The following is a 17607-nucleotide window of genomic DNA, read 5'->3' as shown; positions in this document are numbered from 1 at the left end:
AAAGCCAGCCACAGTAAGAAAATCTGGCCCAGGGTCCTGATTTTCATTCATTCATTCATTCATTCATTCATTCAACTAAACAACAAAGTAAATACAACATAAAAGGCTTCTCTTTGCAGTACTAATACAGCAGTGAGCATTTTGACTAGTGCAGTTTGATGCTTCCAGACTATAGCTACATGCTAGTATTTTCTACTGCTGCTTGGCCTGCCTTCTCTATGCCAAAAGATGATGGATGGCACTTTAAGCAGAACATAAATGATGCCATTAGATGGGATTGATTTAAACCATCTGGAGAGATGAAGATTGATTGTAAAAGCATCGGGGTAGCTGCCATAACTCACGGGCGGTGAGTTAACTACAACTACGATAACTAGATTGGCGCTCTGTGTAGTAAAGTGCCTACTGTACTACTCTACTGTGTGGCAATGTTGAGGTCAACAAGATGCTGTGATGCGTTAATAATATTGACATGACAACAGTGTTAAGCTAACATAGGGAAATAAGTCACCGCATTCTAGATACGCAACATAAAATGATACCCTCCAACACGTAGTACTCACCCCTCGTCCGCTGCACTTCCCTGAACATTGGTGCACACCAAACACACTGACATTCTGGCACTGACGATTTAGACACATCTATGGAACAGAGAACGCGTCACGTTGAATAAATTATTTATCAAATGTGAAGTACTGTAGTACTCCAAATGTGATGTTAGCTATTGAATGGAAAGTCTATCTTCCGAGAACTGCCATCTATTCCATTCTCTGTTCTTTCGTAAGAGACCCAATTCAAATGATCCCAGTGATGACAGTAAGTGATTGGTTTGGAATTGGGCTAAATACAAGCCTTGGCATTAGCATCCCCACCACTGGTGACTACAGTCTCTCTCTAGTTCTGCTTGATAACAGGTGCAGCGCCCTACAGAGTGCCCTCACCATGCCCTCTCCACACGTGGTGCCAGCCAGAACCAGTCCAGGGTCAGGCATGTCATCACCCAGGTAGACGTGCGTCCCCCGACACAGGATTCTCCCTCCTTCCTGAAGAGGGATGTTGGTTTCTATGGAGACGGCATTGGTGCCAATCACAGGCCGGTTGGCCCCTCCTTGACACTGAATTTTACCACACTTTGCGTCTCTGTGTAAAAAAAACAACCCACATTTGCACACACACACACACACACACACACACACACACACACACACACACACACACACACACACACACACACACACACACACACACACACACACACACACACACACACACACACACACACACACACACACACACAAATGACAAGGCATAAAGTTAAACACTGACAATCTCTGACATGTGAGAGATGGTGTGTAATTGTAACCAAAGATGACAGACAACTAGACAGCCTTTGTCTCACCTTAATGACTCCCTCAGTCCTCCAGTCATTAAAGCAATTACATCAATTAACAAATGCTTGATTAGAGATCCAAGAACAATTAGCCGACATGAATAGTATAAAGTGTTCATGAATACTTCAAACTGTAATTTGCCTTATATCATCTCCAAATTGTGTTTTTAATTATTGTTCCTTCCTAGGCTATTTGTCCCATATAATGTGCAAAGCTGATTGTCAATTGGCACTCTTGATAATACCAATTCAGATAAACAACATTGTTTTATTCCTTGGTCTTTCTAGCCAGCTCTTTTTGCTTTTAAGGTCAATAGACATGACACACATCACAACAGCTGCTAAGTCTTACCGGGCTTCACATTTGGCAAACAATCCTTTCGAGTCCTTTCCACAGTTCCCGTAAGGATCTCCTGCTGAGTTGACCCTCTCAAAGCAGATCCCCGGGGCAGGTTTGGCTCCTGCAGGAGAAAGAGAGAGTGGAAGATAGAAAGAGAGTGAGAGAAGAGGGGGGGGGAAGTGAGAAGGGAAGAGAGAGAGTGAGAGAGGGAGAGAGCGAGATGTGATGAGTCAGAGATGGAACAAAGCAGTCCCCTGGGGGGCGTCCTACTGACCTGGTCCCCATAGTGTGATGCACTGCTGCTCGTGGGTCTGGCAGATGCCGTTGTAGCAGTATCCGTCCACTTTGTGGCAAGAGTGCCCGTCATGCAGGTACACGTTGGCAGGGCAGTGGGGGTTGGCACCAGTACAGAACTCTGGCAGATCACAGGAGTTACTGGATTCTCGACACGGTGTGCCAGCAGGCTTCAGCTGCAGAGAGAACACAGACAGACAAATAACCACACACCCACACCTCAATGACAAAGGAATCAGAAGGGCAAACTAAATTGAAAATGTTTGGCATCTTTTTTGTACTCTGGAGGGCCCTGTGCTTGAATACACCTTGATTTAAAAGTCAAATGTTTTTTTTACTGTAAACTCTCGCTTTTGTAACATGTCATTGGAGCAGAGAATTTGATTTCCACGCTTTTTGTCACTTCGACAGGGAGGAAAGAGGGAGAAAGAGAGAGAAAGAGAACATGAGAGAGCAAAAGTGCGAGGGATAGAGAGAGAGGGAGGGTTAGACATTTGGGAGAGAGGGAGAGGTAGAAAGATAGAAACAGAAAGGGCAGTCTTACCCTGCAGTCCTCGCAGCACTGTCCGTGTGCACACACAGCATCTCCCTTCAGGGTGCAGGTGGTGGCATTGCAGCAGGGGTTCATGCATTCCTGAGACACAAAACAACAAACGGACCTCATTATCGGTCTGGACCCCCGAATCTCAGCTGTTGTTGCTGTGTCCGTGTCAGATCAGTCTTCCAGGTCAGCTGGTTGGACGGAGCACTGTCAGCCCTGAAGTCCCACAGCACAGCCCTTTAACGCTGTGAGCTAAAGCCTGGAGATACAGTACCACGGCACAAACAGACAGGAGAGAGCCCATTCTCTGTCAGGGTAAACATATCTTCGGTCCCTGTACGGGGCTCATATGTTTCAGAATTGGTTCACTCTGGTGTTAAAACAGCATTCTGTTTTAATGTCCATTGATGTGCATTCTATACAATGGGTGGGTGGATGTGGAGAGACACAGATCACGTTTAGGGTTTATTGTAGGTTGGGGGTGTGGTAGGGTAAGGGGACAATGTTTGAGATTTCATTGAAGGGGAAGGTAATGAAAGGATGTTGTACAGGTAGTTGAGTGGTTGGTGGGGCTTTGAGGCTCCTGAGTGCTGGAGATGACAAACACTGAAACACAACGAAAGGAAAAGGAGACCACACAGGGAAAGAGATGAAGAGAATGAAGGGGTGTTAGAGAGAGACAGATAGGTGCTGGAGAGGGAATGACAAGAGGTGAGGGAGTGAGAATTGAACTGGGATGAAGAGAGGGAGAGAGAGGTAGAAGTAGATGGTTCATGTGATTAAAGGAGTAAAGGACAGAGACCCTTTTAGATCTTTAATTAGAGGCTGAACCCCAGGAACATTCTCTTCCAGGCCACAACAGAGTCCCGGCTACACCATCTCTCCTTTTTACTTCCCAACAAGGCCCTGGTGTGTTGACGCTGTGGTCTGACGACATGTTGATTCTGATGGGTCAGGACTAGAGGTGGCTTAGTTGGCCTCTGCTTCACTGTTGAAGGGAGTTTTATGGGATTGGCTGTGCTCTTGTGGCCTGACATCAGCCTATTGTTTATGGGGAGAGAGGGATGCTTTCATCCCCCGGTCCAACTGGGCCTGTCGTGACATCACCGGGTCACGGAGGGGCACGGGGAGGGGGGGGTAATGGAACGGCAGTATGCCAACCCAAACCACACAGCTGGCATTACAGCTTTCTAATCATTGCCTGATTGGAAATACCTCATACTGTAATTGAAGTGACACTGGTCTCATCATTGCTTGACAAATCTGTACACACTTGAGATCGAATGACATCAGTGTGTATCATTGGGGTAGACTCAAAAGCACAGATATGTTCTGTTTATTAGTTTAGTCATTGGATGCCACAGTAAATGAGCTAGTCATCTCGGAGAGGAGTGGATACAGAGAGTTATGTGGGTGTATGCTGGAATGGGAGTACTAAAAGAGTTCTATTGTGTGCATATCAAATGCATCTTCATCAACCCCCCCCCCCCCCTAATGGTATCCTTAACCATTCTGTCATCCTTAAGACAACAACGAAAACAAAAACACACCCACATCCAGTTCATGACCAGCTTTCTTGCTGTTCTGTTTGAAGACTAACACCTAAGCACAGTGCCAGAGGGATTTCTGATATTCTGTGGGATGTGAGAGCAGCTGCTGTGGTGACGCTGAATACTGCTCCAGTACCTGTTCCCCAGATGTGGGTCTGGACTGGTTTGGACTGGCTTCAGTTCCCATGGCAGCCATGTCAGTGTGGTGCTCTGTTGTATTGATGGCACAGAACAAGAAAGCTCCTCCTCGCCCTGATTACTCTCTTGTTTATTAGGATTGTCACAAATCTGGACGGTACACTTGATTAATGAGTAAATGAACAGGATGTGACATTGTGGCACAGTGTCAGGGCAGTGCTCGGCACATATGGGAGGCTGACAGGGAGAGGGGGAGTCTGGGTAAAATAGCTGAGGGTCTCCAGTGTTTCGTAGTGTTATGCATGGAGTTGTTTTACATATCGATGTCATTGTCTTTGTGGCAAAATAACAATGTTGACAGCATGGCATGCAACTATACGTATGCAAATGTAGCAGAGTGGTGTTGTTACCATAGATTGTGCACAGGCATTTTATTTCGAAGGAGTTGTACAAAGGACTCTTATTTTGATAGAGCAGAGGTGACTGGGTCAATGGGTCCTCTCAAGAAGTGATACATTTATTCTTGGAGTAATTTACATTGTATGTGTATTTTAGCATAGCTGGGTTGCTGTCATTTAATTTTATGTTAAAAGCACTAAACTGTATTATCTCATGTTTAAAAAAGTGTGTAATGTCAGGTTTGATAGTGCATCCTTGGTTTGTTTGGTCCATTTGTTTGGTAACCTGTTGCTTCCCCTTTAATTGTCCTCTCGTCTGCCTATCCTTGGGAGAAGGTATGTTGTCCTCTGCAGAATGCTCAATGAGGTAAAGAAGAATCCTAGAGGATCAATTGAAGACTTACAGAAATCTTTGGAACATTCTAACATCTCTGTTGACGAGTCTACGATACGTAACACACTAAACAATAATGGGAGGGCACCACGGAAGAAGCCTGTCCAAAAAAACCCATTGCTGCACGTCTGAAGTTCGCAAAAGAGCACCTGGATGTTCCACGCACTACTGGCAAAATATTCTGTGGACAGATTAAACTACAGTTGAGTTGTTTGGAAGGAACACACAACACAATGTGTGGAGAAAAAAAGGCACAGCACACCAACTTCAAAACCTCAACTGTAAAGTATGGTGGAGGGAGCATCATGGTTTAGGTCTGCTTTGCTGCTTCAGGACCTGGAGAGCTTTCTATCATCGACGGAAAAATAAAGTCCCAAGTTTATCAAGACTTTTTGCAGGAGAATGTAAGGCTCTGTCCGCCATTTGAAGGTCAACAGAAGTTGGGTGATGCAACAGGACAACGACCCAAAACACAGAAGTAAATCAACAACAGAATGGCTTAAACAGAAGAAAATACGCCTTCTGGAGTGTCCCAGTGAGAGTCCTGACCTCAACCCAATTGAGATGCTGTGGCATGACCTCAAGAGAGCGGTTCACACCAGACCTCACAATAATATTGCTGAACTGAAACAGTTTTGCAAAGAGGAATGGTCCAAAATTCCTCCTGACCGTTGTACAGGTCTGATCTGCAACTACAGAAAACATTTGGTTGAGGTTATTGCTGCCAAAGGAGGGTCAACCAGTTATTAAATCCAAGGGTTCACATACTTTTCCGACCCTGCAATGTGAATGTTTACACGATGTGTTCAATAAAGACATGAAAACATATAATTATTTGTATGTTATTAGTTTAAAACAGACTGTGTTTGTCTATTGTTGTGACTTAGATGAAGATCAGATCAAATTGTATGACCAATCTAAGCAGAAATCCAAGTAATTCCAAAGGGTTACCATACTTTTTCTTACACCTGTAATTATACTTACCATGCATGAGAGCGTTTTCAAAAGTTTTATTTACTGTAACTCGCTAGCTAGGTTAGCCACGCAGCCTGTGGGGTTGTTTCCATGTACTTAATGGTTTGCTGTACCCTGACACGTGCGCAAGAGCATTTCCGCAAGAGCTGACACTGCAAACTGTTTTTGTCAAGTCTCTGCAGGTGGCAAATGAATACCCACAAATCAATCCAGTTTTCAGAGTGACGTTATTTCCGACGCAGCACACTACACAAACCTTTTCATATGCTTGTGCTTTCTTGTGGGGCTTTGTGTGAGTTGTTGTGCTTTGCCATTTCTATATTTTTAACTAAGCAAGTCAGTTAAGAACAAATTCTTATTTTAAATGACGGCCTAGGAACAGGGGGACAATTGCCTTGCTCAGGGTAAGAACAACAGATGTTTACTTTGTCAGCTCGGGGATTCGATCTAGCAACCTTTCAGTTACTAGTCCAACGCTCTAACCACTAGGCTACCTGCCGCCCCTGACTTCTTGTAGTTACTGTGTGTCATTTGTTGCTATTCTGTGTGAGTGTTCATGTTTTTTTGTATTTCTTTTTGTTCTTTAGTCTGGATAGTAGCTGGTGGTCCAATACGTAAGTATTTAAATTGTACAATATGATATGAAAAATGTTCCTCTGTGTTCTGTGTGGTTGAATGTTACTGTACCTCCAGCTCTCCACAGTCACACTCCTCTCCCTCCTCCACATATCCGTTGCCACATTTCTGTCCCCCGTAGAGCACCTTGACCTCAGGCATGTTGTACAGACACATCCCCACTCCCTTCTCCAGACTGGCTGCCAGGTCCTTCTTACTGCAGGTGCTGAACACAGTAGGAAATGGATACCTGAGGGGCAAATATAATGGCAACTTGTTGAGTGTTGCTATGGAGATACACTGTTACATTCCACCAGTTGTGTGCACAATCCTTTGATATGGGCACAACTAATATAGAATGTTCCTGGCATTCAAGGTCAGAGTTTCCATAAAACAGTCCAGCAGGATATTACGTTCAAGAATGATCTGATTCATTCCCATATGTATGTAATTCCCGGTTCAAATTTGCTTTAAAAGTAAATTTAGGATAAGTGAATTCATAAGTAAATGTATACGTGCCAGAAACGAACAAACCCAGACAGAGCTTTAAAGGCTCTACTGACTTAGTAACAGGGTTGGGGAGTAATCTGATTACAGAAAACTAATTGTAATCAGCAATGTTACCAGCTAAAATATTTTTTATCTGATTGCAGATACTTTAGAAAAACTAGATGATTACTTCTTAGATTACTTTTAAATTCAGAAAGGATACACAATGACACCTTTCGGTTTTCTGAATGACATTAAATTCAGCATATAAAAAATTTGCTAATTAAAGTTTCTTCCACTTGAGCGAGTCTGACCACAAGTCAGAGACCGCTATGATGACACATCAAATGCTTTTGCTGGATCATTTTTGTCTTCTTCTAAGTAAACCAAAAGTGAGTTTGGGTAATCCAAAAGTTACATTACTGATTATAATTTTAGACAGGTAACTAGTAACAGATTACATTTACCAACCATGCTTATTTATTCATAAGGCCTTGGCACATATTTAACGGTCTACCGACATCGGTTGTGCTCTGATTCGACAGAGTTTCATAAGCACAAAGACAAACAAACAAACAAACAAACAAGCAATACAACAAAGCGACACAGCTTGGTCGGCAAGCCCCTTAGTTCATAAATATGTATCCGCCACTCAGGCAGACCTAAGTCTTCAATCACAGAGGATCTTGGGTAATCTGGGCCGTTTGAAGAAACCGACTTCTGAAGCGGAGGGCTATAGGGAAATTACACATGCCTCTTAGTGCGTGTCTGTGTGTCTTCAACAACAACATAATATTCTACTTATACCACGCGGTGAAGCATATTTTATACATAATGATCAGACCTGATCAGACCTTCAGCTGCAGCCAAGCTTGTGGCACATACAGTACATTGACATTCTCATTTGACTTTTAACCAGTCTGTGTATGTCTACATAAGAAAGTAAGAAAATCGGAAATAAAAACATCCTACATGTAGAGAAATGTCTGTTTGTAACAGCTGTCCTCCCTGGGGGTTTCTGTGATGCCAGAGTGTGTACTGTATGTACCAACCAACCAACCAACCACAGGAGGAGAGACGGATACACCCTGCTGCTTCACCTCATTATCAACCCCTGTCCTCCTCTAACCTCCCTCCCATCACCCTGACAACTCTGACAGTAAGAGACTAAAGCCAAAGGACAGAACACTGGACGTGACAAATCTGTAATTACACTACTATAAATGGCAGCAAGTGGGCTGAGCCAGAGACATATAGGTCTACAATACAACTATACTGTCTGACTCTAGGCTGGCCTACCTTCAGTATGTAAAGCTGGCTAATGATACAGTGTAAAGGACTGGTATTGGCAGGTGGCTGGCACAATTGTTTTTTTGGGGGGGGGGGTAAGCTTGGTATCTGACAGTGAGCGGTGTCGTGAGTGGTGAAGATGGGGAGTTGGCTTTGGGCAGGCGACATTTTGAAAAGCCTTCTTAAAAGCAACAGATGAGGATAAGGTCTGGCACCGAGCTAGGAGGCTGGTGTGGATCGAGCAAGATGGCCAGGAGGGTGACGGTGGGCATGGGATTGTGGAAAAGCTGACATCAGACATGACTGCTTCAATAAGTCAGAGGACTAAAAGGACTGAGAGTCTTGGCACTGGGTGGACCAGGTTGGTAAACTTGTCATTGTGCAGGCCAAAAAAGGTTTGAAGATAAACCTTGACATTGGACATAATCACTTTCTTTAACGTGACATTACACAGAGTCGGGTTGTAGCTAAAACTTGGCATCTGGTTTGTGAGGGGATCTGTGATGCTTCGCCTCAGCCTAGGGGGGATTTGGCAGCTGTAACTCTATGGACATTGCACTGTCATCAGTTCACTCTTTAGCCTGCTAGGGGCATAGAGGTAAGGCGGACCAGCCAGAAAACACATTGTGCTTCCTCCTTACCACTGAGGAATAACACACTGAACTCTCACTTACAACAACTCCCTGGGAGTAGTGATGACTACCACCACGTCAACATGTCTGCTGCCCTAATCCACTTGCTATGGTTCTAGATGTGTTTACCCCTGCTCTTTAGGAGGGACCAAAGCTAGGGTGAGCAGGGCTACACCAAGCCACTGAGCAGGCCCTCGTAAAGAGAATGCCTGCTGCTGATAACACACCAGAGCGGTGGAACCCCATGATCTGTGTGGGGGAAAAACACAGGCCGACAAAGCTTAACTCCACTAGCAGACAAAGCAATCTACTCCGACCAGCCTGAGACTGTCCATCATCTCCTCCCCAGCTGAGGACCCAGAGCAGGTCCACCAGGCCTGGGGAGAGGCGTGGGCTCTGATCTCTAGTCCCCTCTATTCTTTTAATACAGTTGTGGAATTTGGATCCCCCTGCACCCCAGTGACTGTTTTATCAGCTGATGCCATGTGCCGGCTACACCGTCCAGGAAATGATATTACTATACGTTTCAGTGGATAATATTAGCTTAAAACCCCCATCTTTTCTCCACGTGCAGTCAAGCAATGTAGATCTAATTAGGACTAGGAGGTGTCGGGGCGGACGCCACATAATGGTCGTAGAGTATCTCAAACCTAGCCATCCTGCAGGGCCTGATTGACGGACAGTATGAAAGGCAACACGGGTTGTCATTTCACAACTAAATAAGGTTCTTCATAAAAGCCTTAGACGACACAGAACCTCATTCATATTCTGATCACGCCTTGATAGCTCATAAGATGAATGGGCGTTCATATCTTACTTAGAGCAATGATGACAGACAGCACCTTTTGTACTCCCGGGAGGCTCAGATGCCGACAGCCTGGGTTATTACTAACAGGAGTTCAATGCCAGGCAGACACACAGAGGGAAGGAGGAAATGGATATGATCTGATGTGCTCTTTCGTCAGCCGGTCTGAGGAATTACACAGAACTGATTTACATTTTTCCTTGGAACGCTTTGAAAGTAGAGAGGGCAAGGACAACAATCTGCACTGCAGTCATTTTCAGGTCGCCAATGCTCACCGTCTCCTCCCCTGCAACAACAAGGCCTTGTAAATCTCTGTTGACTTCTGACATAGAGGATTTGGGACCCTCCGTGGTCATGCCACACATGCAGAGGTATCAGTCACACTGATATGGCAACGTTGTGCTGAGGCAGATTTTGGGCTGCCACCCCGGGTGACTAACAGTAGCGTTTCTCTGAATCTAGCCTACATCAGGGGGCCCAGAAGACTGTTGTCAGTCTAATCAAGTCAAACAAGGAGCCACTGGGTTCAGTGGAGGAGTAAATGCCAAGGAGGTAGGACGCTGGCATGGGTGTCTGTTGACAATGGAGGTGGTGGGTGAGGAGACTCTCCGCAACATAAAAGTAAACTGTTACACACACACAGACACGGACGCATGCTGACGCACAACTCAGTCAACCAAGCCCATAATTAGTCAATGTTCCCTCAATCCCTTCCTACCTTGACATTGGTAGTTATTTCCCCCTCTCCAGGGGTTCATCTTGAGTGTTCAGCCCAGTTATACACCGTGCTGTGGATCTGATACAGCCCCCTAACTGGGACTACCCAAAGAGAACTTATTTGAGGTTGTCTGTGCTGCCACAAGTGACACAATCCACTAGCTTGAAAATTCCCCACCATCCCTGTGGCTTTCTCAGCTCTCTCACTCTAAGATCTGTCATACTTCAAATCAGGAGCCCACCTTTCTTTGGGATCTTCTTTATGTACACTATGCAAACACAATCCTGTAACTGTATATCCCAACTAAGCTAGCCCACCACATCTCTCTGTCTCCATCTCTTTCTCTCTCCCTCCCATCGCTCCCTCTGTTCTTCTATTACAAATCAAATGCAGTAAATAAAAGGCCACTGGCCACTTAGCGCTTGTCTAGCCTAGCAAAAACCTGTCTCAGTGGATCTCTATCTGAGCTCCTGATTATAGTTGGCAGCGTCAGTGATAATCACATCATTTAGATGCAGCCTGTCCTCCACTCCATTAGCAAGTCTGAGTAAAGAATGTCCCGACACAACACCCAGGCAGCTACACAGGGGTCACTGGCTGCCTGCCTGTTCCTCGGCTTCTCACATTCTGAAGATGAAGCAGGACTGAGGGACAGAGACAGTGTGCACTATGGTAAAGAAGGCATAAAACTGTGAGGAGGAAGTGCGTTTCAGATTGGACTGCTGAAATTACTGGTTTTGTCAACAAGCCAGTGTAAATATGTTTGACTGGCTGAAATAAGGTATTGCATATCCAGCTGACACACACACACACACAGTGTGACACACACACACACACACAGTGTGTTTGCACATATTTAGCATACACACCAATAAACACACAGAACTGCAATGCCTTATTTCTTGTCTTGTGTGTGTGCTCAGAGGCCTTTCAGCTGAAGTGAACTGAGGACATTGTAGGATTGTTCCCATTGACCCCTCATTCTGTTGAAAACAGGGCATTGTCTGAGTTCTATTTTAACTGGGGTTTAGCCCTGAGTTTCTCGAGTAGAAATGTTTTCACCTCAGAAAAACAGACATGGCAGTACAGTATTTCCTTATCTGCACTGCCTTACACAGTGTGTCAATTAAAGCACACATACTGTGTTAACAAATATACAAATATACAATACCTGACAACAGGGTGAAAGAATAACCAGTTTTGATTATGCTAACTTGGTGGTCACTCATCACTCATTACATTGGGAAGATGGTGAGTCTAGTGACCGTCGTTTCAACTGAATATATTTGTGACCTACCGAACTCCTAAAATTAACTTAAAGGCCCAAATGCAGTCAAAAACGTGATTTCCTGTGTTTTATATACACTGAGTATAACCAAACATTAGGAACACCTTCCTATTGAGTTGCACCCCACCTTTGCCCTCAGAACAGCCTCAATTCGTTGTGGCATTGACTCTACAAGGTGTCGAAAGCGTTCCACAGGGATGCTGGCCCATGTCGACTCCAATGCTTCCCACAGTTGTGTCAAGTTGGCTGGATGTCCTTTGGGCGGTGGACCATTCTTGATACACACAGGAAACTGTTGAGAGTGAAAAACCCAGCAGCATTGCAGTTCTTGACAAAAACCGGTGCGCCTGGAACCTACTACAGTACCATACCCCATTCAAAGGCACTTAAATCTTTTGTCTTGCCCATTCACCCTCTGAATGACACACATATAAAATCAATGTCTCAATTGTCTCAAGGATTAAAAATCCTTCTCTTAAGGATCCGCCCCTTTTTTTCAATTTCACCTAAAATGACATACCCAAATCTAACTGCCTGTAACTCAGGCCCTGAAGCAAGGATATGCATATTCTTGGTACTCTTTGAAGTTTGTGGAAATGTGAAAGGAATGTAGGAGAATATGACACAATAGATCTGGTAAAAGATAACACAAAGAAAAATTAAAAAACGTTCTTTTGTATTTTTTTTGTACCATCATCTTTGAAATGCAAGAGAAAGGCCATAATGTATTATTCCAGCCTAGCTGCAATTTAGACTGTAGCCACTAGATGGCAGCAGTGTATGTGCAAAGTTTTAGACTGATCCAACAAACCATTGCATTTCTGTTCAAAATGTTGTATCAAGACTGCACAAATATGCCGAATTTGTTCATTAATAACTTTTCATGTTCAAAACTGTGCACTCTCCTCAAACAATAGCATGGTCTCCTTTCACTGTAATAGCTACTGTAAATTGGACAGTGCAGTTAGATTAACAAGAATTTAAGCTTTCTGCCAATATCAGATTTGTCTATGTCCTGGGAAATGTTCTTGTTACTTACAACCTCACGCTAATCGCATTAGCCTACATTAGCTCAACCGTCCCGTGGAAGGGACACCGATCCCGAATAAGTTTTTAACCTGTCTCCTCCCCTTCATCTACACTGATTGAAGAGGATTTAACAGGTGACATCAATAAGGGATCATAGCTTTCACTTGGATAGGCTATGTCATTGAAAGGGCAGGTGTACTCAATGTTTTCTATACTCAGTCTATAAATCCATACTATGAGGTTTGAATGATACTGTGACAATTATGATAATGCCCTTTAAGTGTAAGACCTGTTTGAAAAGACTGCCTGGAATTTCAGCCTGTTTTGGTGAGATGGAATTTTTCACCAAGACATCGCCAATAACAGCTAGTTTTCCGTTTTCTCCTCCCCACTCAGACCACTCCAAGACAGTCCTAGAAAAAGTATTTCTTTAGAAATAGCTCTTTTCTAAGAAGCTATATATACATTTTTTTTAACCAATTTAATTGAAAACAATCACACTAAGATTCTTAATTGATACCCAGATATTATTTGATATTGAGATAAAAGCATCTGCATTGGGCCTTTGACACTAAAAGATACCCTGAATACTCTAAAGGTGAATTAATTTCATGACTTAACAGATATTTTTCTCAATTAATGTCGCATTAGTATAACAGAATGAGCTCACTGCCAACTCGTGAAGAGTTTTTCGGCAAATTTTTGGGTAAAAGGTCATCATTTTTTCTGGCTGACTTCAACAAGTGGATAACGGTCTTTCGCTTATTCACAGACCTGATGGCATTTATTTTCAAAGGATACCCTTGCAAGCCCTGCGCGGTTTCCTTCCAGTGTGTTGCTATGTTGTTTTATGAGCACATAATTGAGAATAGTGTTACCGTGTTTTTCATGGCCTGGCTCCAATGACAACAGCGAGAGCCTGGGCCAGTGAAAACACAGAGAGCCCAGAGCCAGAGGGACTGTCGTTGAACAGGCTGTGAATCAGCTGTGTCCGACAGCCGCCCACCCCTCAGATTCTACCCATGATCCTCAGCAGCTCAGTTCTGAACAGGCGCCCTCGGATGTACTGTACTGCTCAGGATGCAGCTGAATTTTCTTAATTTCCAATTCCGATGGCAATAACAGACTCCACTGCTTGGGCACCCATCTGTCTATCTACTCTTTTCCTCTTCTTTCCCTCTCTCAAACGGAGGTGGAATCCATCACAAACACATCCATCCGTCTACACGCCCAGACTCAGCATCAGATAAAATTAATTGTCATCAGACCAAGGGTGAAATCTCATATTACGCACACGGTACACCTTATCTGACCGCTGTTGACTCAGAAACAGTCACATGGTCCATCAGTCGAGGCGTTATCACGAGATCCCAGGCTGGGAGCGGGGTGAGAATCTGTGAGCAGCCTCTCTGTCTTCAGGCTGGGAGGTTGTTCCCAGCCCTCAACAAGATGCATGGCCATCCACACATTAACAATGACACACAGGCAACTAGTGTTTACATGAGATAACGATCAACCCTGTACAAGCTGGGAGGGCATTCATCTTGTCTGAATGGTCTATTAGCAGAAGGTTAAAACGCGTTGCTAATTTATTCAGAAAAGTTGAGGAATGAATGGGAACTTAATTTGCATGCTCGAAAAGTGTACGGCTGATTTGGGAGGCAAAGTTAAACTGTTACACATTGATGAGAGAAAAGGGACTATCTGAAAATGCCAAGGTTGATGTAACCTCCATTTCAATTCCAGCCAGTACAGATAAACTGAAAGCTATATTTTCCTAAAATGACTGGAATTGATAGAGCTGACCCATCCTCTTTGACTCTGTTTTAAAAATAATTGCTTGAGACAACACAGTATTTATAACCCATTAATATGGTTGGACTGGACCATTGGCATCACTCACCCAGTGGAGGGGGTCATGATGCAGCCCCCACGGTCCACTGTCATCCTGCAGCCACACCCCCGCTCCGGGGTGTCGTGGTTCATGCCAAAGTTGTGCCCCAGCTCGTGTGCTAAAGTCACAGCTGCACCCAGGGGATTTTCCGAATGATCCTACAGTGGAAAAACAACATAAATCCACATTCGGTTTGAAACTGAGATAAAAAGTTGAAGCGATAACACCTTATTAGAACCTCACAACATAGCATTGCATTGTATAATGTCTAGCATGGATAGTTAAGCAGCAGCACAATATGTTAGTTCATAGAGTTAAGTGGATATATCCATCGATGTTTGGAAGATAATGGATGTTGCATAGAGTAAACAGCTACAAGGTACATTAGAGCCCATTATCCCTTAGTTCAATACATATCTGTCTTAGTTCGGTTGACTCACAGTGGTTCCATTAGGTCCAACTGCCCAGTGATCCACATTTCATTACACATTCTGCTCATGGAGGATAGGAACTGATCAGTTTGTCTGCTGTTCCCTCACCAACCCCAACCCACCCTAATCACACACTACTGCCGGCGGGGACAGATGCTGGGAAGCAATAAAAACTTGGTGCATTATGACATTTTAGTGCACATATAAGCTAGCCAACTGTCCTTCAGAAGGAGAGAGTGTACAGGGAGGGGAGGGGGTGTAGAGAGATAGGGAGAGGGGAGAAGTGATGGAGAAAAACCTAGTAAAAATTTGACAAACAGAAAGCTACTAGACAGAGAAAGGCAGAGATGCATGCATGCAGAGAGAATGGAATAAAGACTGAAAAAAGTGCAGCAAAGACACTGATTGACACGGAGAGGCATAAGAGAAGAAAGCAAGGGAACAATAGAAGTGAAGGTAAGACTGGCTGCTGTAGCTTGCTGCACAGTTAAGTGCTGAGTGTGCACAGCAGCAAACACAACAGCAGTATAAATTATGAAGGTCCCGGCCCATGGAGCTTTACACACACAGACACACTCTGTGGATGTGTGTCTTTACTACTCCACAGGCCTAGATAGGTACACCAGGTGAACCACAGCCACTAAGCCATGAATTATGTATACACACACTGAAACACACACATGCACGCACACATACAGCACTGAATATACTGGCGGATACTGGAGACAGAAAGACTTGTCTCAGTCATATGTTTCCCCTACGTGGATGCTGTCATCCAATGCGACACAACAAGTAGGATTATGAATCAGACATTTTCTTAATCCATAGGTTCCTACTGTATGTAGGTCTCTAGTCTAAAGAGCCTAACAACTAGTCTGATTTCCACTGCTCTGTACATACTGTAGGACTACTATTATGTCCATAATAAACTCATGCGCTTTCCCTTTACAGAGGGTCATATGTCAGGGCCCTATGTAAAGCAAAGCTATTTCTGCCCTGATTACAGAGCTGCATGGTGGGACCAGTTTCCTGGGGTTTTCGTGGAAGGATGAGAACTGCGTCCCTCCCAGCCCTGTCATGTTTGAGAGGCCTCATGGATGTTTCTAAGTGGTGTGGATATACTGCTCGCATCATGGCTGAGCGCCTCTTCACAAGCACTATAATTGAAGAATCAGAGAGAGTGGATTGACGTAGGTGAAGTCAGAGTCAACCCTTCAAAGCAGCCCTAAGATAGCTACATTGGTGAGAACACAACATGGTTAGTTTGGTCATGAAGGGGTTTTACGGTCTTTCTGATATCGTTTCAAGACATGCAGGGGATATTTTATCTCCCAAAACATGATGATTGTATTCGTTTACATTTAACGACAAGCCCACAGTGGTTGACGTATAGAAGTTTCTGGCGAAATTTGTTTTAAAAACCCAGCGATGTACAAACTGTGACATTCAACCTACATGTGGACCAAATAAAGGGGGTTGGAGCTGATAACATATGTTGAAACACAAAGTGGTTCATCTGGTCCTTCGGCCCTATAACTCAATACATGGTTCTTTAATCCTGCTCCAAGCCTTTGCCATGTGTGAGTAATGCGAAGGACAAACATCTGGAAATAACCAGCCAACCCTGGCCAGAAGGAAAACATATCTATTAATGGGAAATACACCTCTTTGTTGAAGCTGCATGGCATGGGCTGACTGAGAAGGGAACTGCCTGACGATTTAGTATGGGTATCAAGTGATACAGTGGGGACGGAAACACAGTTCATTTTGCTCATTGCATAACTTAACTGTGTGGGCTGTGCGTGGTAGTGAGTAAAGGGCATTCTATTTTGACATTTAGTATATGGCCTGGCACAAATAATTTATCACTCCTCATAAAAATGTTAATGTGTCTTGTTTAAGCTCCGTGTACAATGACTTACCTCAAACCCACATCCCCCTACATTTATAACTAGACTGGGGACTGGGTGGTTAAATGACGGAAAAGCTTCCAATGACCTTGGATGGTATGTGTGTGTTTGTGTGTGTTGTCTATGTGTGTGTGTACATGGCTGTGAATATCCTGGTGTTTACAATCCTCATTTCTCCGACCCCCTCACCAAACAATGAACAGTGAACACCTTTCTTTTTTTACACGCCGTCTCTGGATAGTGTTGAGCTGAGCTCATGCTGATAGTGTCATAGAGGACGAACAGTGTGAGGTTGAGGTTGTACTCACCATGACGATGCCTCCAGACTGCTCCACTGTGCACATGCTCATGATGGGAGCCATGCCAATGGTGGTACCCTGGAAGTACACCCCGCTGGGGGGAAGGGGGTTGAGGAGAGGTAAAGAAGGTGACTTCAGGGGTTAAATACATACTAAGAATCCTATCATAGTCTATTTGTATCCCAAA

The 17607-nt window shown here is 44.2% G+C and overlaps 1 protein-coding gene across 4 annotated transcripts in view; it reads right to left on the bottom strand.

Moving 5' to 3' along the window:
- The window catches only part of adam12b (ADAM metallopeptidase domain 12b), a 150658-nt gene that overhangs the window by 13097 nt on the left and 119954 nt on the right, over positions 1-17607 (bottom strand). For all 4 annotated transcript variants that reach the window (XM_055925997.1, XM_055926007.1, XM_055926015.1 and 1 more), the window contains 8 exons: positions 17430-17514; positions 14790-14938; positions 6708-6885; positions 2569-2658; positions 2005-2200; positions 1743-1851; positions 942-1140; positions 564-641 (listed from right to left, as the gene is read on the bottom strand). In XM_055925997.1, coding sequence (XP_055781972.1) covers positions 564-641; positions 942-1140; positions 1743-1851; positions 2005-2200; positions 2569-2658; positions 6708-6885; positions 14790-14938; positions 17430-17514 — 1084 coding nt within the window. The remainder of the gene's footprint in view (positions 1-563; positions 642-941; positions 1141-1742; positions 1852-2004; positions 2201-2568; positions 2659-6707; positions 6886-14789; positions 14939-17429; positions 17515-17607) is intronic.

Source organism: Salvelinus fontinalis, chromosome 1, assembly GCF_029448725.1.
Source record: "Salvelinus fontinalis isolate EN_2023a chromosome 1, ASM2944872v1, whole genome shotgun sequence".
Taxonomy (NCBI): Eukaryota; Metazoa; Chordata; class Actinopteri; order Salmoniformes; family Salmonidae; genus Salvelinus; species Salvelinus fontinalis.
Note: the sequence above shows the minus strand (reverse complement) of the source record. Positions and strands in the feature narration are given on the sequence as shown.